General features: G+C 50.3%; 1 protein-coding gene across 1 annotated transcript in view; it reads right to left on the reverse strand.

The window, feature by feature from the left end:
* Positions 1 to 14,357, reverse strand: part of LOC125741829 (lethal(2) giant larvae protein homolog 1-like) — a 35,624-nt gene that overhangs the window by 5,850 nt on the left and 15,417 nt on the right. The window contains exons 3-20 of the mRNA XM_049013224.1: positions 14,113 to 14,194; positions 13,122 to 13,252; positions 12,182 to 12,328; positions 8,310 to 8,472; positions 6,965 to 7,094; positions 6,717 to 6,771; positions 6,171 to 6,325; positions 5,675 to 5,892; positions 4,933 to 5,000; positions 4,660 to 4,810; positions 4,161 to 4,265; positions 3,757 to 4,049; positions 3,497 to 3,650; positions 2,837 to 2,990; positions 1,869 to 2,152; positions 1,100 to 1,364; positions 468 to 582; positions 292 to 377 (exon numbers count right to left, since the gene is read on the reverse strand). Coding sequence (XP_048869181.1) covers positions 292 to 377; positions 468 to 582; positions 1,100 to 1,364; positions 1,869 to 2,152; positions 2,837 to 2,990; positions 3,497 to 3,650; positions 3,757 to 4,049; positions 4,161 to 4,265; positions 4,660 to 4,810; positions 4,933 to 5,000; positions 5,675 to 5,892; positions 6,171 to 6,325; positions 6,717 to 6,771; positions 6,965 to 7,094; positions 8,310 to 8,472; positions 12,182 to 12,328; positions 13,122 to 13,252; positions 14,113 to 14,194 — 2,756 coding nt within the window. The remainder of the gene's footprint in view (positions 1 to 291; positions 378 to 467; positions 583 to 1,099; positions 1,365 to 1,868; positions 2,153 to 2,836; positions 2,991 to 3,496; positions 3,651 to 3,756; positions 4,050 to 4,160; positions 4,266 to 4,659; positions 4,811 to 4,932; positions 5,001 to 5,674; positions 5,893 to 6,170; positions 6,326 to 6,716; positions 6,772 to 6,964; positions 7,095 to 8,309; positions 8,473 to 12,181; positions 12,329 to 13,121; positions 13,253 to 14,112; positions 14,195 to 14,357) is intronic.

The following is a 14,357-nucleotide window of genomic DNA, read 5'->3' on the forward strand; positions in this document are numbered from 1 at the left end:
CGGTGCCAGGGTGACTGAACAAGCTTTGCTTTGAAAAGAACCAGGGGGAATTAAAAGATCCCAATCAGCAGTGCAGAACGGACCCTTTACTGGACACCATTTCAGCAGAATGTCCCTTTACCTGTGGGCCGCCTGCCAATCTTCAATACGCACAAGGAAAATGGATGTAATGGCAAAATGAAAATAGGAAGGAGAGCCAGCATGCAACTTAGAGGGATAATCTGGTTCTGACTAGTTGCTGAGGTATGGACCACAGGGGGACGGTACAGAGGACCGCTGGGGATGCCATACCTTCCAGCTCTCCTAGAGAATGGCCATCCCCACAGGGCTGCCCCTTGTGTGTCCCATTGGACTGGAGGGACACGGTCGTGCAGGTTCTGCGGGGGAGGGGCAGTCAGATCTCAGAAAAAGCATGGCGAGTTCACAGAACACTGCAGGTACCCCTTGGGGGGGGGGGGGGGTCCTACCTGAGGGCGGGGGTGTCACACGCCCGCTCCACCTCCACAGTGCACCGGGGCTCTGTGATGACCCGGGCCGACAGGGAGAAGCGGGCGAACTCCGAGGGGGAGATAAGGTAGAAACCTGCAGGGTGCGGAGATGAGCCCGCCATGAGCGGGGGGGGGGGGGGGGGGGGGGGTCCAGGATGAGGGAGGGCGGGTTAACGAGCCGGAAACTTGCTCATTTCATTTCAAGCTGATATGTACACAAAAGGAAATGAAATGCTTACGGTACGAGAGAGAGGCAGAGAGACGCTTACAGTACGACAGAGAGGCGCTTACAGTACGACAGAGAGGCGCTTACAGTACGACAGAGAGACGCTTACAGTACGACAGAGAGACGCTTACAGTACGACAGAGAGGCAGAGAGGCGCTTACAGTACGACAGAGAGGCGCTTACAGTACGAGAGAGAGGCAGAGAGGCGCTTACAGTACGAGAGAGAGGCAGAGAGGCGCTTACAGTACGAGAGAGAGGCAGAGAGGCGCTTACAGTACGAGAGAGAGGCAGAGAGGCGCTTACAGTACGAGAGAGAGGCAGAAACAGAGGCAGAAGCATCAAAGAGAACAAGCGTAACGGCGGATGAGCGGGATTAGAGCCTAACCCTGTCCGGTCTTGGTGAACACGCAGGAGGCGATGCCGCTGATGTCCTCCTTGCGGATGCAGTCGTATCGCACCTGCGGCCGCAGCAGGGGCACGCTGAACACGTGGATATCGCCCAGGTTGGTGAGGCAGACCAGGCCGTTCTCGCTGTACTCCTCCGTTGAGGCGCTGACGAAGCTCGCCAGCGCCACCTTGCGGACGCGGCAACCCTCGTGTGCCGTCAGTTTGAACTTGGTCTTGGCGCTGACCTTGGGTAACGTGAAGACCTGGGGGGTGGGGGGGGGATGTCAGTGATGGAGCACCTGTCAGCCTAGATTGCCATAAAGAAGTGCTTCTCAAGCTGGAGCTGGGACGGAGCAAAAATGTGGACCGTCTGGGGGTCCCCGTGGACTGCCGTAAAAGATCATCACACCTGACCATTTCAGAATCACAATTCAGGAATCCCCAGAAGAGTAAACAATCCCTTTATACAAAATATTACAGATAAGAAAAAACACACACAGCAAACAGAGCTCTAAAATTGCAGAAGACTCCATTACACACACTTGTGATAGTGTTTAAAATGTTCCTCAGCACCCTAACCCTGATCGAGGTGAAGCAGACCACAGTAACCTCTATTTTAATGGCCACTGGAGCAGTCTTCTGGTGCAAGAATAACTCTGGTCAAAACTAAACCCAGAAGGTGAGGGGTCTTCAAGCTAGGTGACGAGGAGTCCCTCGTGTCCGAAAGCGTGGCAGAGCTCCTTCTGAGGAGCCAAGCACAGCCTCACCTTGAACTGCTCCTCTGATGCGATGAGGACGGAGTGGCTGCCCTGCATGTCGGGAGCCTTGGCCAGGTCGCGGGACACCTCATACGGCTCCGGAAGCGGGTTCCCCCGGCCATCCAGGACCGCGATCGCCACCACGGGGGCCCGGTGCATCAGCTGGATCTCCTTCCCCAGCACGGCTTCCACGCTCTGCTCCGAGAACTTCTCCTGCGAGGGTACCTCCAGTGCGTAGGCATACACCGAGCCCGAGTTGGTGCCCGCCCACATGGTGGGCCCGTGGTGCCCGGCTGCAGCGGGGGAGAGCGGCTGTCAGCGTTGCCCACCACCCCGGGAACAATGGGGTTGGTCTGGCAGCGGCTTTCACACCATTTAGGAAAAAAAATAGCGTAAACGAATCCTCACGGTGGTTTTAAAAATATTTCAGCCACGACAGAAAAACCTCGAGTGGAAAGCACATGGAGATGAATTATTTTCCCATGAACGTCCTCACAGAGTCACACCCGGACGTGCAGGTGACCTCCAGAGCCGCCTATTTTAATGCTGAATGAATCCCATTTGCTGCCCTGGGTCACACGACCGCCCCTGCAGACAGCAGGAGGCTGAAGATCAGATCGCTCAGATCTGTCCCACTCAGCTGGCTACGACACGATGAAGAGTTTAAGAGCTGAGCCGGGAATATAATCGCTACCACATTGCCACAAATGAGCAGGGGCCATGTATTCTGGAGCAGCGGGTACATTCAGCCCTCTGTAATGACACTATGGAGTGTGTACTCTACTCTCCAAAAGCTAAACAGTCACACATAATGAAAACATACCACACTGGCGCTATGGAAACCACAAAAACCAGACAAATACAGATGCCTCCAATTCTGACACAGGGCGGCCGTACCCTGGATGGCCCTCTACCATCACGTGATGCCACCCAAGGTGGCCTGATTAACCGTGCACGTGGTTGGAGGCCTATCTTACCATCCCTCAGGTAGGTGTCTGCAAAGCACAGGCAGCGGACCACACCGGAGAGGGAGTCGTCAGCGGAGCGGGGCTCGATCCGCCTCTGAACCGGCGTCACTTCCACGTCGTGAGGGCCGGCCTGCTCCGCCAGCTGGGCGTTGGCCTCCTGGACCTGGGGGGGGCAAAGGAATCCATCACGTCATCATGGCTGGGCTGAAGCACTCTGCACACAGCTTGCATGGTATGAAAGGCCAGAGCTCGTAAACCGAGTTCAGGTTCTCATCCCTGCCATTGTGATTGATGTTTCAGCCCTTGGAGAACATCAGGATAAGGAGGTACCACACCCACTGAAGTAACCTTCTACCCTTTAACACAAGCAGAAATTTAACCGAAATATTTTATGTACTGTGAAGTATATGACTACAGGGAATCTTCCAGAAGGGCAACCTTTTGGAAGCATGTCCTTTGCCATGATACCCACCTCTACAGCATAGTGAAGCTCAAATTGTGTTCAGGTCATGGGATTGAATCCCATAGCTGGTAATCACGTCACTATTGGGCCCCTGAGCAGGACCCTTAACACCAACCGCACTTGGTAACATACTTGTGTGTCCGTGTCTCTCAGCGAGAGAGATGGGATGTGTGAACTCTGCATAAAGTACTGCTACCCTACTCTACCTTGCTGGTTGGGCTGCTGGCTACCATGCGCTTCTTTCCGGAGACCCTGCTTTTCCGGATTCTTCTGAAGGACTGGCGCAGGGACTTCTTTAGCGACTTCACGCGAGAAAGAGGCCCCTCCATGGCCAGGGAATCGTTGGGATGGAGGGTGCATCTGGAATGAATTGGGTGAAGAGTTTACAGTAATTGCACCTCCAGGCAATGAGAATACCGTGCTGGAGGTGGTGAAGGGTTAGATGAGGGGGGCTGGGGGGGGTCACCTGGCGAGGACCGGACTGCGGCGCTGGTAGTCAAACAGGCTGAAGCCGTGGCTCGTCCCAAAGGCGATGAGGCTCCACTCGGCATGGAGTGTTACCGCGGTGACGGCGGCGGGGGGCACACACTGCACCAGCAGGACTGGCTGAAAGCCGGCCGGGAAGCTGACAGGTCCGGTCTTGGGGGTGAGCCTGTCGTGACCCTTCCAGGTGAAGCCCTCGCGGTCCTGGAGGAGGTCCACTGTGGCTATGTTGATCATGTGATCCGACTCATCTTCACTTAAATCCATCACGAGAACCTTAGGGGTCAGGAAACAGGACGAGCTGTTCACTGACCGATGGCATAGGAAAGCCGGGGCTGTGTGTGTGTCGACATGGGGGGGGGGGGTGGGGGGCGTGTCAAACCTCACCTGTCCTGCCGTCCCGGCAACCACCAGCTTCCCACTGTATTTGCACAAACAGATCTTCTGGATTCCCAGGCGTGGGTCGTCACTGTATGGGTCAAAGCACCCCACCTACAGGGAGGAAGTCGCATCACTCAACCATTACAGAAAAAAAATATTCATAAACACCCTCAGAGTCCATCATAGCCTTTCAAATAAACAGGAGTTCATGTAATAAATTCCAGAGAAGGAACCTTGAGAAGACGGGCACATAAAAATTCTCCAAAGATGGTGTGGTTTTAATTATGGAGAAAAAGACTAAATATTACAAACCCCATATGTCTGAAGACATGGCACGTAAAGATGATGCAAGTTATTTGTGTAACGAGAAGGGCGAGGGCTCTCGTGTTCAAAACATGAAGACGGACGCACGTCTGTGAAGGACACACGAGGATTCGAGCCAAAATCTGGATGGTCTGCTTGGTAACGGTGAAGCAGCCCTTTGTACGGCAGGTAAAGCCCCCACCTTCCTGAAGGGAGGCCACTCCTCCTCAGGCTGCGTCAGGCTGTCGCCGTGGTCGCAGTCTGTCTGGAAGATGTTGGCCGTGCTCAGTTTGTAGAGCGGTTTGAGAGACACCCCAGAGGCATCCCAGAAGCGCACGGTGCCGTCCTCGTGGCTGAGCGGAGCAGAGATTTTATGATCCAAAAACTCGAGTACACCAATGACAAGCCAGAAAGTGGATGTAAGCACTACTTCGGTGTTTAAGTAGCCTTGGCCAGGTGGCATTGACGGCCTTACCCCGTCAGGAGCAGACCATTGTGCTTTGGTTCAGGGGCCAGGTCCTTCCCCCCGTCAACAGGCCACTTCTAAACACGGAGGAGGAAACACACAACTCCTAAGTAGTCGCAGCAGGGTTGTTTACACCAATACACCTGGTAATTCAGCCTTTAAGAGCTCCTTCCTCTCACTATGGAGAACCGCCCACTCAAGGCTGTATTAGCAGGGAACACAGAGCATCAGTCTCTGAAATGATCTTCCAGGCCACCGTGGTACCCAGAAAGCAGACGGATTTGATTAGCAGTGTCACATTAAAGCTGGAGGCTGCTGCGGCAGCCGTGAAACTTGATAATCTTAATTAAATGTCATTTAACAGGGACATAACTGTACAGTTTAGCCACCAAGAGGCTAATGCTCGCATCAAGCATGGATAGGGGATGGTTAGGGGTAGTCAACTAGATCAGCGGTTGCCAGCTGACAGGTCAAAATCAGCAAGACGTCTAATCAAATCGTGACAGAATCCTCCCCAATGATTGGCAAAATATACCAAGGAGAACCACCCCCAGTTGTCAAATTATGATGTCACAATTCAGTAGCTTGCCAGTAGCTCTGTCCAAGATAATACAGTATGTGTAGTAAACAGCAGGACAGAGTGGCGTCAGCTCTGAGATATGAAAGAACGAGAGATTGCTCAATCAAGCAGATCCAACACAAGACGACCCCATGACACCGTAGGCTCAAAGTCCGTGGCCTCAACTCCCACCATGCACGTTGACGGCGTGTTCTGGCGCCTCCCAGCAGTGACCACACGCTCCCACAACTTGACAGGCACGTTGGAGACATGGTAGGAGCAGGTGATGGCAGAAGAGTGCAGGGGTGCGAGGTATGGGGAGGGGATGGCAGGCCAACTGGGCGTTTGGAGGTCAATGGCGACCAGCTCCTCTTCTAACAGAACTACCAAGGCGGAGGGGTCATCAAACTCTGAATGGGGAGGAGTGGGGATTCAGTGACCTTAAGACCAAAGTCAACGTCTACGGTTTCATACAAAAGGCTGGCAGTATAGGTCTCACTAGGGTCAGACCAAACCAGAAATATTTCCCTCTAAATCTATGAGACGGCTAAATTAAAATGGCACTTCAATTTCACAGTCCAAGCAAAGCATTAACAACTTTCCAAACCCAATATACAAAACCCTGCAAGCGAAACACAATGTCGTCAATCCTTACAAAATGTAACTGTCTTGTTTGTGACCTTCTCACCTGCATCACCATCCACGCAGTGAACAGTGAAGAAGTCAATGACCCTGGAGGTGAAATCCAGTGTGACTTGGGTCTTGTCCTGCAGCACTGTGACACAGTGCCTGTCCCCGTAGCTGGCCCTGGGCATGCCCCCGCTGAACACCACCAGAGGGGGGCTGAAGGAGACGGAGCAGGTTCACTCCAGTGCTCACTGCCTAGTGCACATATGGGCACTGTCGCACAGAACCGACATGACACTGTCAATCTCCAGCAGATGCGTCTACGCTGGCTTGCTCTGCAAACTACAGCCAGAAGCTGAGGTCTACCGGCTCGCAAAATTAATCCCTCTAAAAACATTGCGCTCATCTCCTCACTCTCTCATCTGCTCATTTCCAGATGACCTTCCAACCATCCAAATGAAACGATCACAGAGCGGTCTGCTTCATCCTGCTGAGTGAAGACGAGCACATCTCCCCTATAAAAGGTCACTCTGTATTGCTGGGATGTAGTTTCTGGTCACAAGCCCAGCCGCCCACTGTCCAGGCAGCGCCGAAGCACGATACCCACCCTGCTTCCGTGGTCCTCCACAGGATCTTATTGATGGCTTTGCATGGGAACGGGCCTAGAAGGAGACGACAGAACAGACGTTATGTGCGGCAACAGGACCAAACCAAACCAAAATCCTAAGATGTGCTCGTGGCAACGGCAAACCTCTCACGGCCGAACGCCGGCGTTTAGGGCTTCACGCACGTCTTGAGCTGACCATTTGCTGCGAGATACGCCTGAGGAGGTGCCGTGCTAACGAGGTCGCTCACCGTACGGATTGGAGGAGGCTGTGGGCTGCTGCGTACAGAAACTGCCGACGGACCACACCATGTAGCCGCCATCGCTATGAGAGCTGACTAAGGTCCTGCCGCTTCTCTCCCAACAGAGACTCTCCAGCTGCTGTGGGGGCCCAGATACAAAAAGGTGGGTTAATGGGGTCAACCAGGCCCGATGGGTCCAACACCACTCCCCTAAAATCCACCAACGGCACAACAGGGGACTGACGGGCAGCGGACTGACCACACCATAAACAGACTGCCACCAAGCGTCTACTCCATAAAACAATTAGCCATTATTGTCCTTGGGGGATGAGGAGATTTACAAGGAACATTACTGAAACATTTCTGTAATGGTATAATTGCATACTATTGAATAAGTCATTGTACCCAGATCTGCTCCAGTAAAACAAACCCCCCCCCAGGGACCAATAAATTATACTTATCTACAATTACAGACCAAACAAAATCAGTCTCTACATTTCAATTGTAATGTTTAGACGAGCAGTAAGCTTACCACTTCATACCCATCCCACCACAAGACACCGTCAATGGCAGTTAATACGGGTCATTTAAAGTGTCAAGTAGGAAGGGGATAGGGGGAGTCGACTCCCAGAGAGGAATTCGGGATTGCAGAGGTTGCCCACCCAGTCTAGATCTAGACAGCTATGTTATTTCTGTTACTGTTGCCAAGTAACAAGCCATTAGCAACTAGGTTAAACAAGCTGAAGCCATTCTGGTTTAAGCCAGACTGACACACAAAAATTTTATATCAGCTCAGTGGTTGGTCGCCTGTGTCCTCTTCACAGAGAGTTATTGTGAAACCTTAACGTTTGGCACTTGGCCAGTACCATGAAACTAAAGCTAACTTTCCATTCTGAATCATTATTTATTACACACAATGTAGTATACAACTCTAATACGCAATTTGGACTGTCGCTCTATAAAGGTCGCCATTCCAGGTTCAGTGAAATATAAAGCTCTGCTTTGTCTAGACATCAGTCAAGGAAGATTAAATTTAAACATGGAGCTTTTTATAAGGGTTTTAAAGGAGAAAATAAGACTTTTCTCAAGTGTTTCAGTACAAGACGGCAAAGTACAACCAAACAAAATCGACATTCTCTGCAGGAGGTTTCAAAAAACAAAGTTCCTAAACAGAGTGGATGCTTAGTGACACCCTATACAAGACTCAGAACAGCCAGAGTATTAGGAAAATAATGTCTGAGAATAAGTGAGTGGGCAACCGACAACTCTCTGCACTTTCCAAGCAGTCAGTGAGTGCTTCCCCTTTTAACACAGAAACGCAGCACAATGGCGAAAGAGCAGGACAGACACCCACCTGGATACCCAGGAAAACGTTCTCGACCTTGCGGGAGCCGTGGTCCCACAGCACCACCAGTCCCCGGCTGTACCCGATGAGGATTTTGCCGGCACATTGAGGATGCTCTTGTAGAGATTCCACCGGCCCCAAAGACTTCCCAAATTTGTAGTCCTCTGGGATACTGCAAACGTGAGGGAAGGGGAACGACATTGAGTGTCCTTGAGAAGATCAGCCACTGACAGTTGGCATTAAGGCATAAGATACAGGAATCAGCTCCCAACGATGCCCAATAAACCCACGAGGCAGCTGGTAACGAAACACAACACATTCCTATTTAAGTCCCAAGAAAATATTGGCATCATCCATATAGAAAAAGCACCATGTCTTACAGCATAACACAAACACCATCAATTAAAGTCCTATCAATTATACATCACTCCACAGCACTCTTTCAATGCACCTTAGTTGCAGATGCTGAAGGTTCCAGGAACAGACAATGGAGGGAGGCTTTGAGACGGCTTCCTGGCCAGATGCGAGCACCAGAATACATGCTCAGCTGTTTGACACAGCGTGGCAGAATGTAAATTACAACCACCACCCACACTTATGGGCACAGGTCGGCATTAAGGAAGGCATACAATCAGCCCAGGGGCCCAGGTCCAACCTGACGTCTGTGTCAGCAGGCAGATTCCAGGCTATTCGATGGAAAATGATCCGAAATTAATACAGTGAGAAACGTGACCCTGTAACCTTGTTAGTGGCACTGGAAAATGGAGAAAATGTGCATATGGAAAGTAAGAGGGTGTGTGCGTATGACTAAGACCATCATGACAGGAACCACCACAGGGGGCCTACAATCCAGCAGAGTACTACTTCAGTCTTGAGCAGTGGAATGGGAATTGTAGAATTCACTATCTAGGATATAGAACACCCATGAGAGTAGCCCGTGGTTTCAATAAGACCTAGGATATAGCAAAGTTTTTGGGGGCTAGTCTTCAAATGAAGCAGGACATTTCACATAGACGCCTTTCAGTGCGTTTCCCAGCAACCGTCGCACAGCCATTAGACCGGGGTTGTCCAAATTCGGTCCTGGAGGGCCAGTCTACAGGAGTTTGCCAATACCCCTGCTCGAAACACACCTACTAAACCTTGCAATTGGCTAGGGAGCTGAATAAGGCGTGTTTGACCAAGGAAATCTGCAAAGCCGTCTTGCAGACTGACCCTCCAGGGTTAGGGTTAGGGTTAGCCAAGTCAAATCCGCTGGCGGTCAAGATGCTTAACAAGAAACAGATTTTGTTCTGCTCGGAGCCGTGCGTGTCATATGGCACGAGGACGTGGACAGACGAGGAGTAACATGACACTTCACATGTGCCGAAAGAAAATATCAACCGGCCTGAAAACCCCAGTAGGGCACCACGGGGTACTACATGGATGGTTATGCTCCCCAGCCAGAAGCTCCACTCACTACAGAGTACATTTAGGTAACACCCTGGTCTATGATGTTCAATGACCAGGTCATGAGACATTTTAACACGAGTTTAAAGCACGATGAAAGAAGTGCAGGGCTTGATTGCTGACTTTTTGTTCAATGGGAGCCCCCCCCACCACAGAAACATGCCCCCGTTACACACAGGCCCACTGCTCTGTTAAGGAGCGGCTCAGCACTGAATAAACCTGGAGGAGCCAGCCCGGTCATGCTGGAATCACCGCGTAGTAGAGCGCAACACCCCACCACACAGACCAGAGCTTAAATGCTAAATGGTTCATTTTATTGCCACCATGACTATGTTGAGATAACAATGAGAATTGCTTTAAATGAAAACAGGCCAAAACAACAACAAAAAAGCTACATCACTTAGCAGTATCCCCTCCATTTAGTCAAAGTGAACTCCGACTCTTCTGGAGGCAGGAAGACGTGGGGTGGGGGGTCAAACACAGCAGGAGGCCCAACGACCACCATGTGTCGACTTCTAATGCTCCCCTGAGTTCAAAGTATCTATGGCCAGCATGAAATGGACTCCACTAACTGTGGAGCGTAACAAGGCCAGGGAAAATGGTATGGGGGGACCGGAGGGGAGGGGGATTCATTAGCATGAGAGTGAGAAGCTCAAGCTCCTGTAGGGAAGCTGGGCTGTAGAGCCCGTCTTTCTCACGCTGGCATCGCACTCCTCCGTCCTGCCCGCTAGGAAGCCCAGAGGTGTGACATACAAACAAACAAGCCACAGCAGCACACTGAGGGCTATCAAGACATGGGCTATTCTCACCTACACAGGATCAGCCCAAATGAACACGAGAGAAGGCTTCATGGCGGCTGTGCTCTCTGACGGAGATTAGGGGGGAGGTGAAAGGGAAAAAAAAAAAAAAAAAAAAAAAAAAAAAAAAAAAAAAAAAAAAATCGCAGTGGACTGATTGCCCATTTAAATCAGCATCATCTCCGGGAAGGTCTAGCAAAGACCACCATAATTTAGCATCATTTTACATGGTACATTGCCCCAACCAAACAACTTTTACAGAATCCTCCCATGGTCAGTATCTGATGCTCTGCCCGACGGCAAGACACAGTCTCTTTCCACATTTAGACTTCAGGTCTTACTTCCTCATTCTGTGAGCACTGTGGCATTCCTCACGCAAGAACGGTCCTCAACCATTTGAGCCACAGACTAGCCGTCCCTTAGCGCAGACCTACCTTTGTCAGTCTGTTGTACATCTGCTCAAATCAGAGTTGGCATGCCAGCAACTTAAGCCGATGATCTTCACTTGTTATAACAAGGAACTCTGCTCAAGATGAGCCGTCCAACCAACCCACATATGAATATGTACGACTCGGCTCTACAAATGACCTCTAGAAGCTCCAGTTACCTCCCGTGGTTTAACGACGTATAGTTAGGCTAACTGGCATCTCTAAATTGCCCATAGCGTGGGAGTGTTTGTCTGCCCTATGGACTCCATCCAGGGTTCCCCCAGCCTTGTACTGCCTTGGATAAGCTCCAGACCCACTCCTCCACAGACCCTGATCAGGATAGGCAGTTTGGAGATGGCCTGATTTGGCTCTCAGTGACAAAACAGTTCAGTGAGCCTTTCATGGTGAGGCTCTGTGACAGAGGACCAAACATGTTTGCCAAAAGCTGCGATGCGTATTAGCAGGAAATGAGCGTGGACTTCAGTCTACTGGAAAGCTGTGCTGTTAAGGGTCTGTGCAGAGCTCAGCCAGACAGTGAGAAGAAGCTTGTAGGCGTGCATCATACAGGTCAACATTAAAATGTCACTGTTTGAGGAGCAAAGGCTCCCTCTCTAACCCACGCAGGACACTGGGAATGACCAACATGTCAAATCACAGAAAACCTTTTGGTTCGGACTAGCACACTAAGGACAGCTTCCAGGCCAGAACATCACTTCTGACCCAAACGCCCTCAGTCTGATGAGTCAGACAGAGAAACTGTGGTTTTGCAAAAACTCCAGAAAACACACCCCTCATACCAGTCTGCCCACACAAAGAATTTGTAATTTAGAATCAAACCTAACCCCTCCAACGCCCAGGAAAGGATCATCTTCAAAGCCTCCAAAATCTCAGTCTCTAGGTCATGCAGCACGGAGGGGGAAAGTGTCCTTTAGCCTTAATGGAAACATTTTCATTTCAGATAACAAAGCTCACCTTTTCATCGAAGGTGCTCAGTTTAGTTCTTGGTTTTTACTTCTCATCCCCATCCTCTTTGCTTTCGCATTTAAAGGTCAGTGGTTAAAGTACATCAGAGAGACCAACAGATGGAAAGTCCTAATATGGAGATTCCAAGTTGCAAGCTTAGGTTTAGCAGAAGCTTACGTGGGCTGCGTTGGGAGGGAATAAGCCCTGGGACTCCCTTGCACCAAGTACCGTCAACATTATCACCCACCTCCGGAAAATCTCATCTGGGAACAGGGACTGCGAGTCTAGCAGGGTGAGGCTTGGCAGCTCCAGGAAGTGCACGCCCCCTCCCTCGGTGCCCAGGCACAGCTGATGGCAGGTTCGCTTCAGCAGGATCACGGTCACACGGGTGGCACTGTAAGCAGGGGGTGATGGTCATGGTGGGGGCTGAGGCGCCCGGCCAGCCCCCACCAGCAGGGGGACTTCAGCTTCTACGCAGCACCAACATGTCAGCCTCAACTTTCGTGTCTGTGGAATTTTCTGTAATAATGGCTTGAATATCTGTCATTAAATTCACAACCTCTCCAGTCAAAATCACAAATACACTGGCTGGCCAAACACTTCATTTCGCTGGACCACTTTTAAACTTTGATTACATTCATGAATGCATTGTTTCCATGTGCTTATGCAACAAACGATGCAACATACATTTTTTTTTCCATCTAGATTTGCATTATTTCTCATTGACATTCTGTATTGATGACAGGCGAGTTGAACCACTCCGTAGTCTTCTTCAGCACATCTCAAAGACTTTTCATGGGGTTACAGTCAAGACAAGTGGTGGCCAATTCACGTGTGAAAATGATTCCTCCTGCTCCCTGAACCAGTCTGACAATTCGAGCCCGAAGAATCTTGGCATTATCGTCCTGGAATATGCCCATAGCATTCAGGAAGAGAAATCCATTGATCGGATAACCTGGCAATTCAGGAGATTCTGGTGCTCAGCGGACAATTTTATTGCTGCATAACATTACTGAGCTGTAATAATGATAGTCATTGGCCTTTAAGTACTTGCTGATTTAAATTCAAACAGCGACCTTTTACTTTGGCCAGGCAGCATATTTCAGTAAATAAAATGAAACAAGTAAATAAATGTATAAAAGCACTCCCCCCCCCATAATCTGACTGGCCTGACACTCCACATTCACCTTGTGCTCTCCAAGCCTGGGCGCCCAGGCAGGGTGAAGCTGCAGAATTCCTCCAGGCTCGAGCTGCTCTCGCGTGGGCTTATCTCCCAGAGGTGCAGAGTGTTGTCATCCAGCAGAGACACGAGGCGGCCCTACAACCAACACACAGTCAGTCCACCATATTCCAGCGGTTCAGCCAACAGGAAGGTCCCAAGAATTAGCAACGTCTTGCTTAGATTTCTCCCTCATCTAAAAGGCTAAAGTGAAACAGACTCGGACTCAACCAAGCACCAACTGCAGTGCAAATCAACTTATTCTGTGTAACTCAAAAGGTAACGAAGGCAAGTCTATTTCTATCCCGCCGTCCTTAACTGGCGGCATCCAAAACACTGCAGGACAAGGAATGCGATTCCACGCTGGTTTCGGCTGTTAAACTGGAAACTAAGAATTAGAAAGGAAATAAACACACGGGAAAGCCTCATTCAGTTTGTTTGGCTTATTTGCGGCAGCTGTTCCTGGACTGTGGAGAACACTGAACAGATGGACATGCAGGACATCACCACTGGCGACTGACGACAATGCTCAGCTTTTGGCAGATACCAATAAGACCACAACATAAATTCAAGAGTAATGATTTTTTTCCCCCTCCCTCAGTCCTAGTCCTGCTAGGCATGCTACTTCGAAGACCAGCTCTAATTGGTTGAGCAATTATCTAAGCCTCATGTAGCTGTCTCTAATAGGCAAACATGTCTTCCAGTAAAACAAAGGTTACTGTACAGCCAAACCTCGAGTTCAAAAAGCAGGGAGAGTTAATGCTAATTCGTCTCAGGTAAAGGTTTCAGCTTAATATTCACACAAACACGCTTAACAGTAACATTAAAACATGTCTGAATGTCATGACAAGATCGGCTGTTTCACTTGCCGACATTCCCAGCCGAGACAGACACTCCGACACAGAAGCCAGGTTCCTGAGCTGCAAGCTCTCACACCAGTTACAGGTGGCGCCCCCTACCTGTCCATGCAGGAAGTGCAGCTGCATGACTGTGGCTGGTTCCTTGTGGAAACTCGTGAATTCCACGCCAGGAGCTCCATAGCTGGGGAACAGTTGGTCAAGGACACAAAACACGCAGGGCATGCAAATGCTACATGCTAGCTTCTTCACCTGTGGGTTTATGACCAAACTGTAGAAGAGAAATGAGAGAGAGTGCATTATGGTAGCAACTGCCCAGCAGGTGGTGGCAGCCATTTTGTTTGGCT

Source organism: Brienomyrus brachyistius, chromosome 5, assembly GCF_023856365.1.
Source record: "Brienomyrus brachyistius isolate T26 chromosome 5, BBRACH_0.4, whole genome shotgun sequence".
Classification (NCBI taxonomy): Eukaryota; Metazoa; Chordata; class Actinopteri; order Osteoglossiformes; family Mormyridae; genus Brienomyrus; species Brienomyrus brachyistius.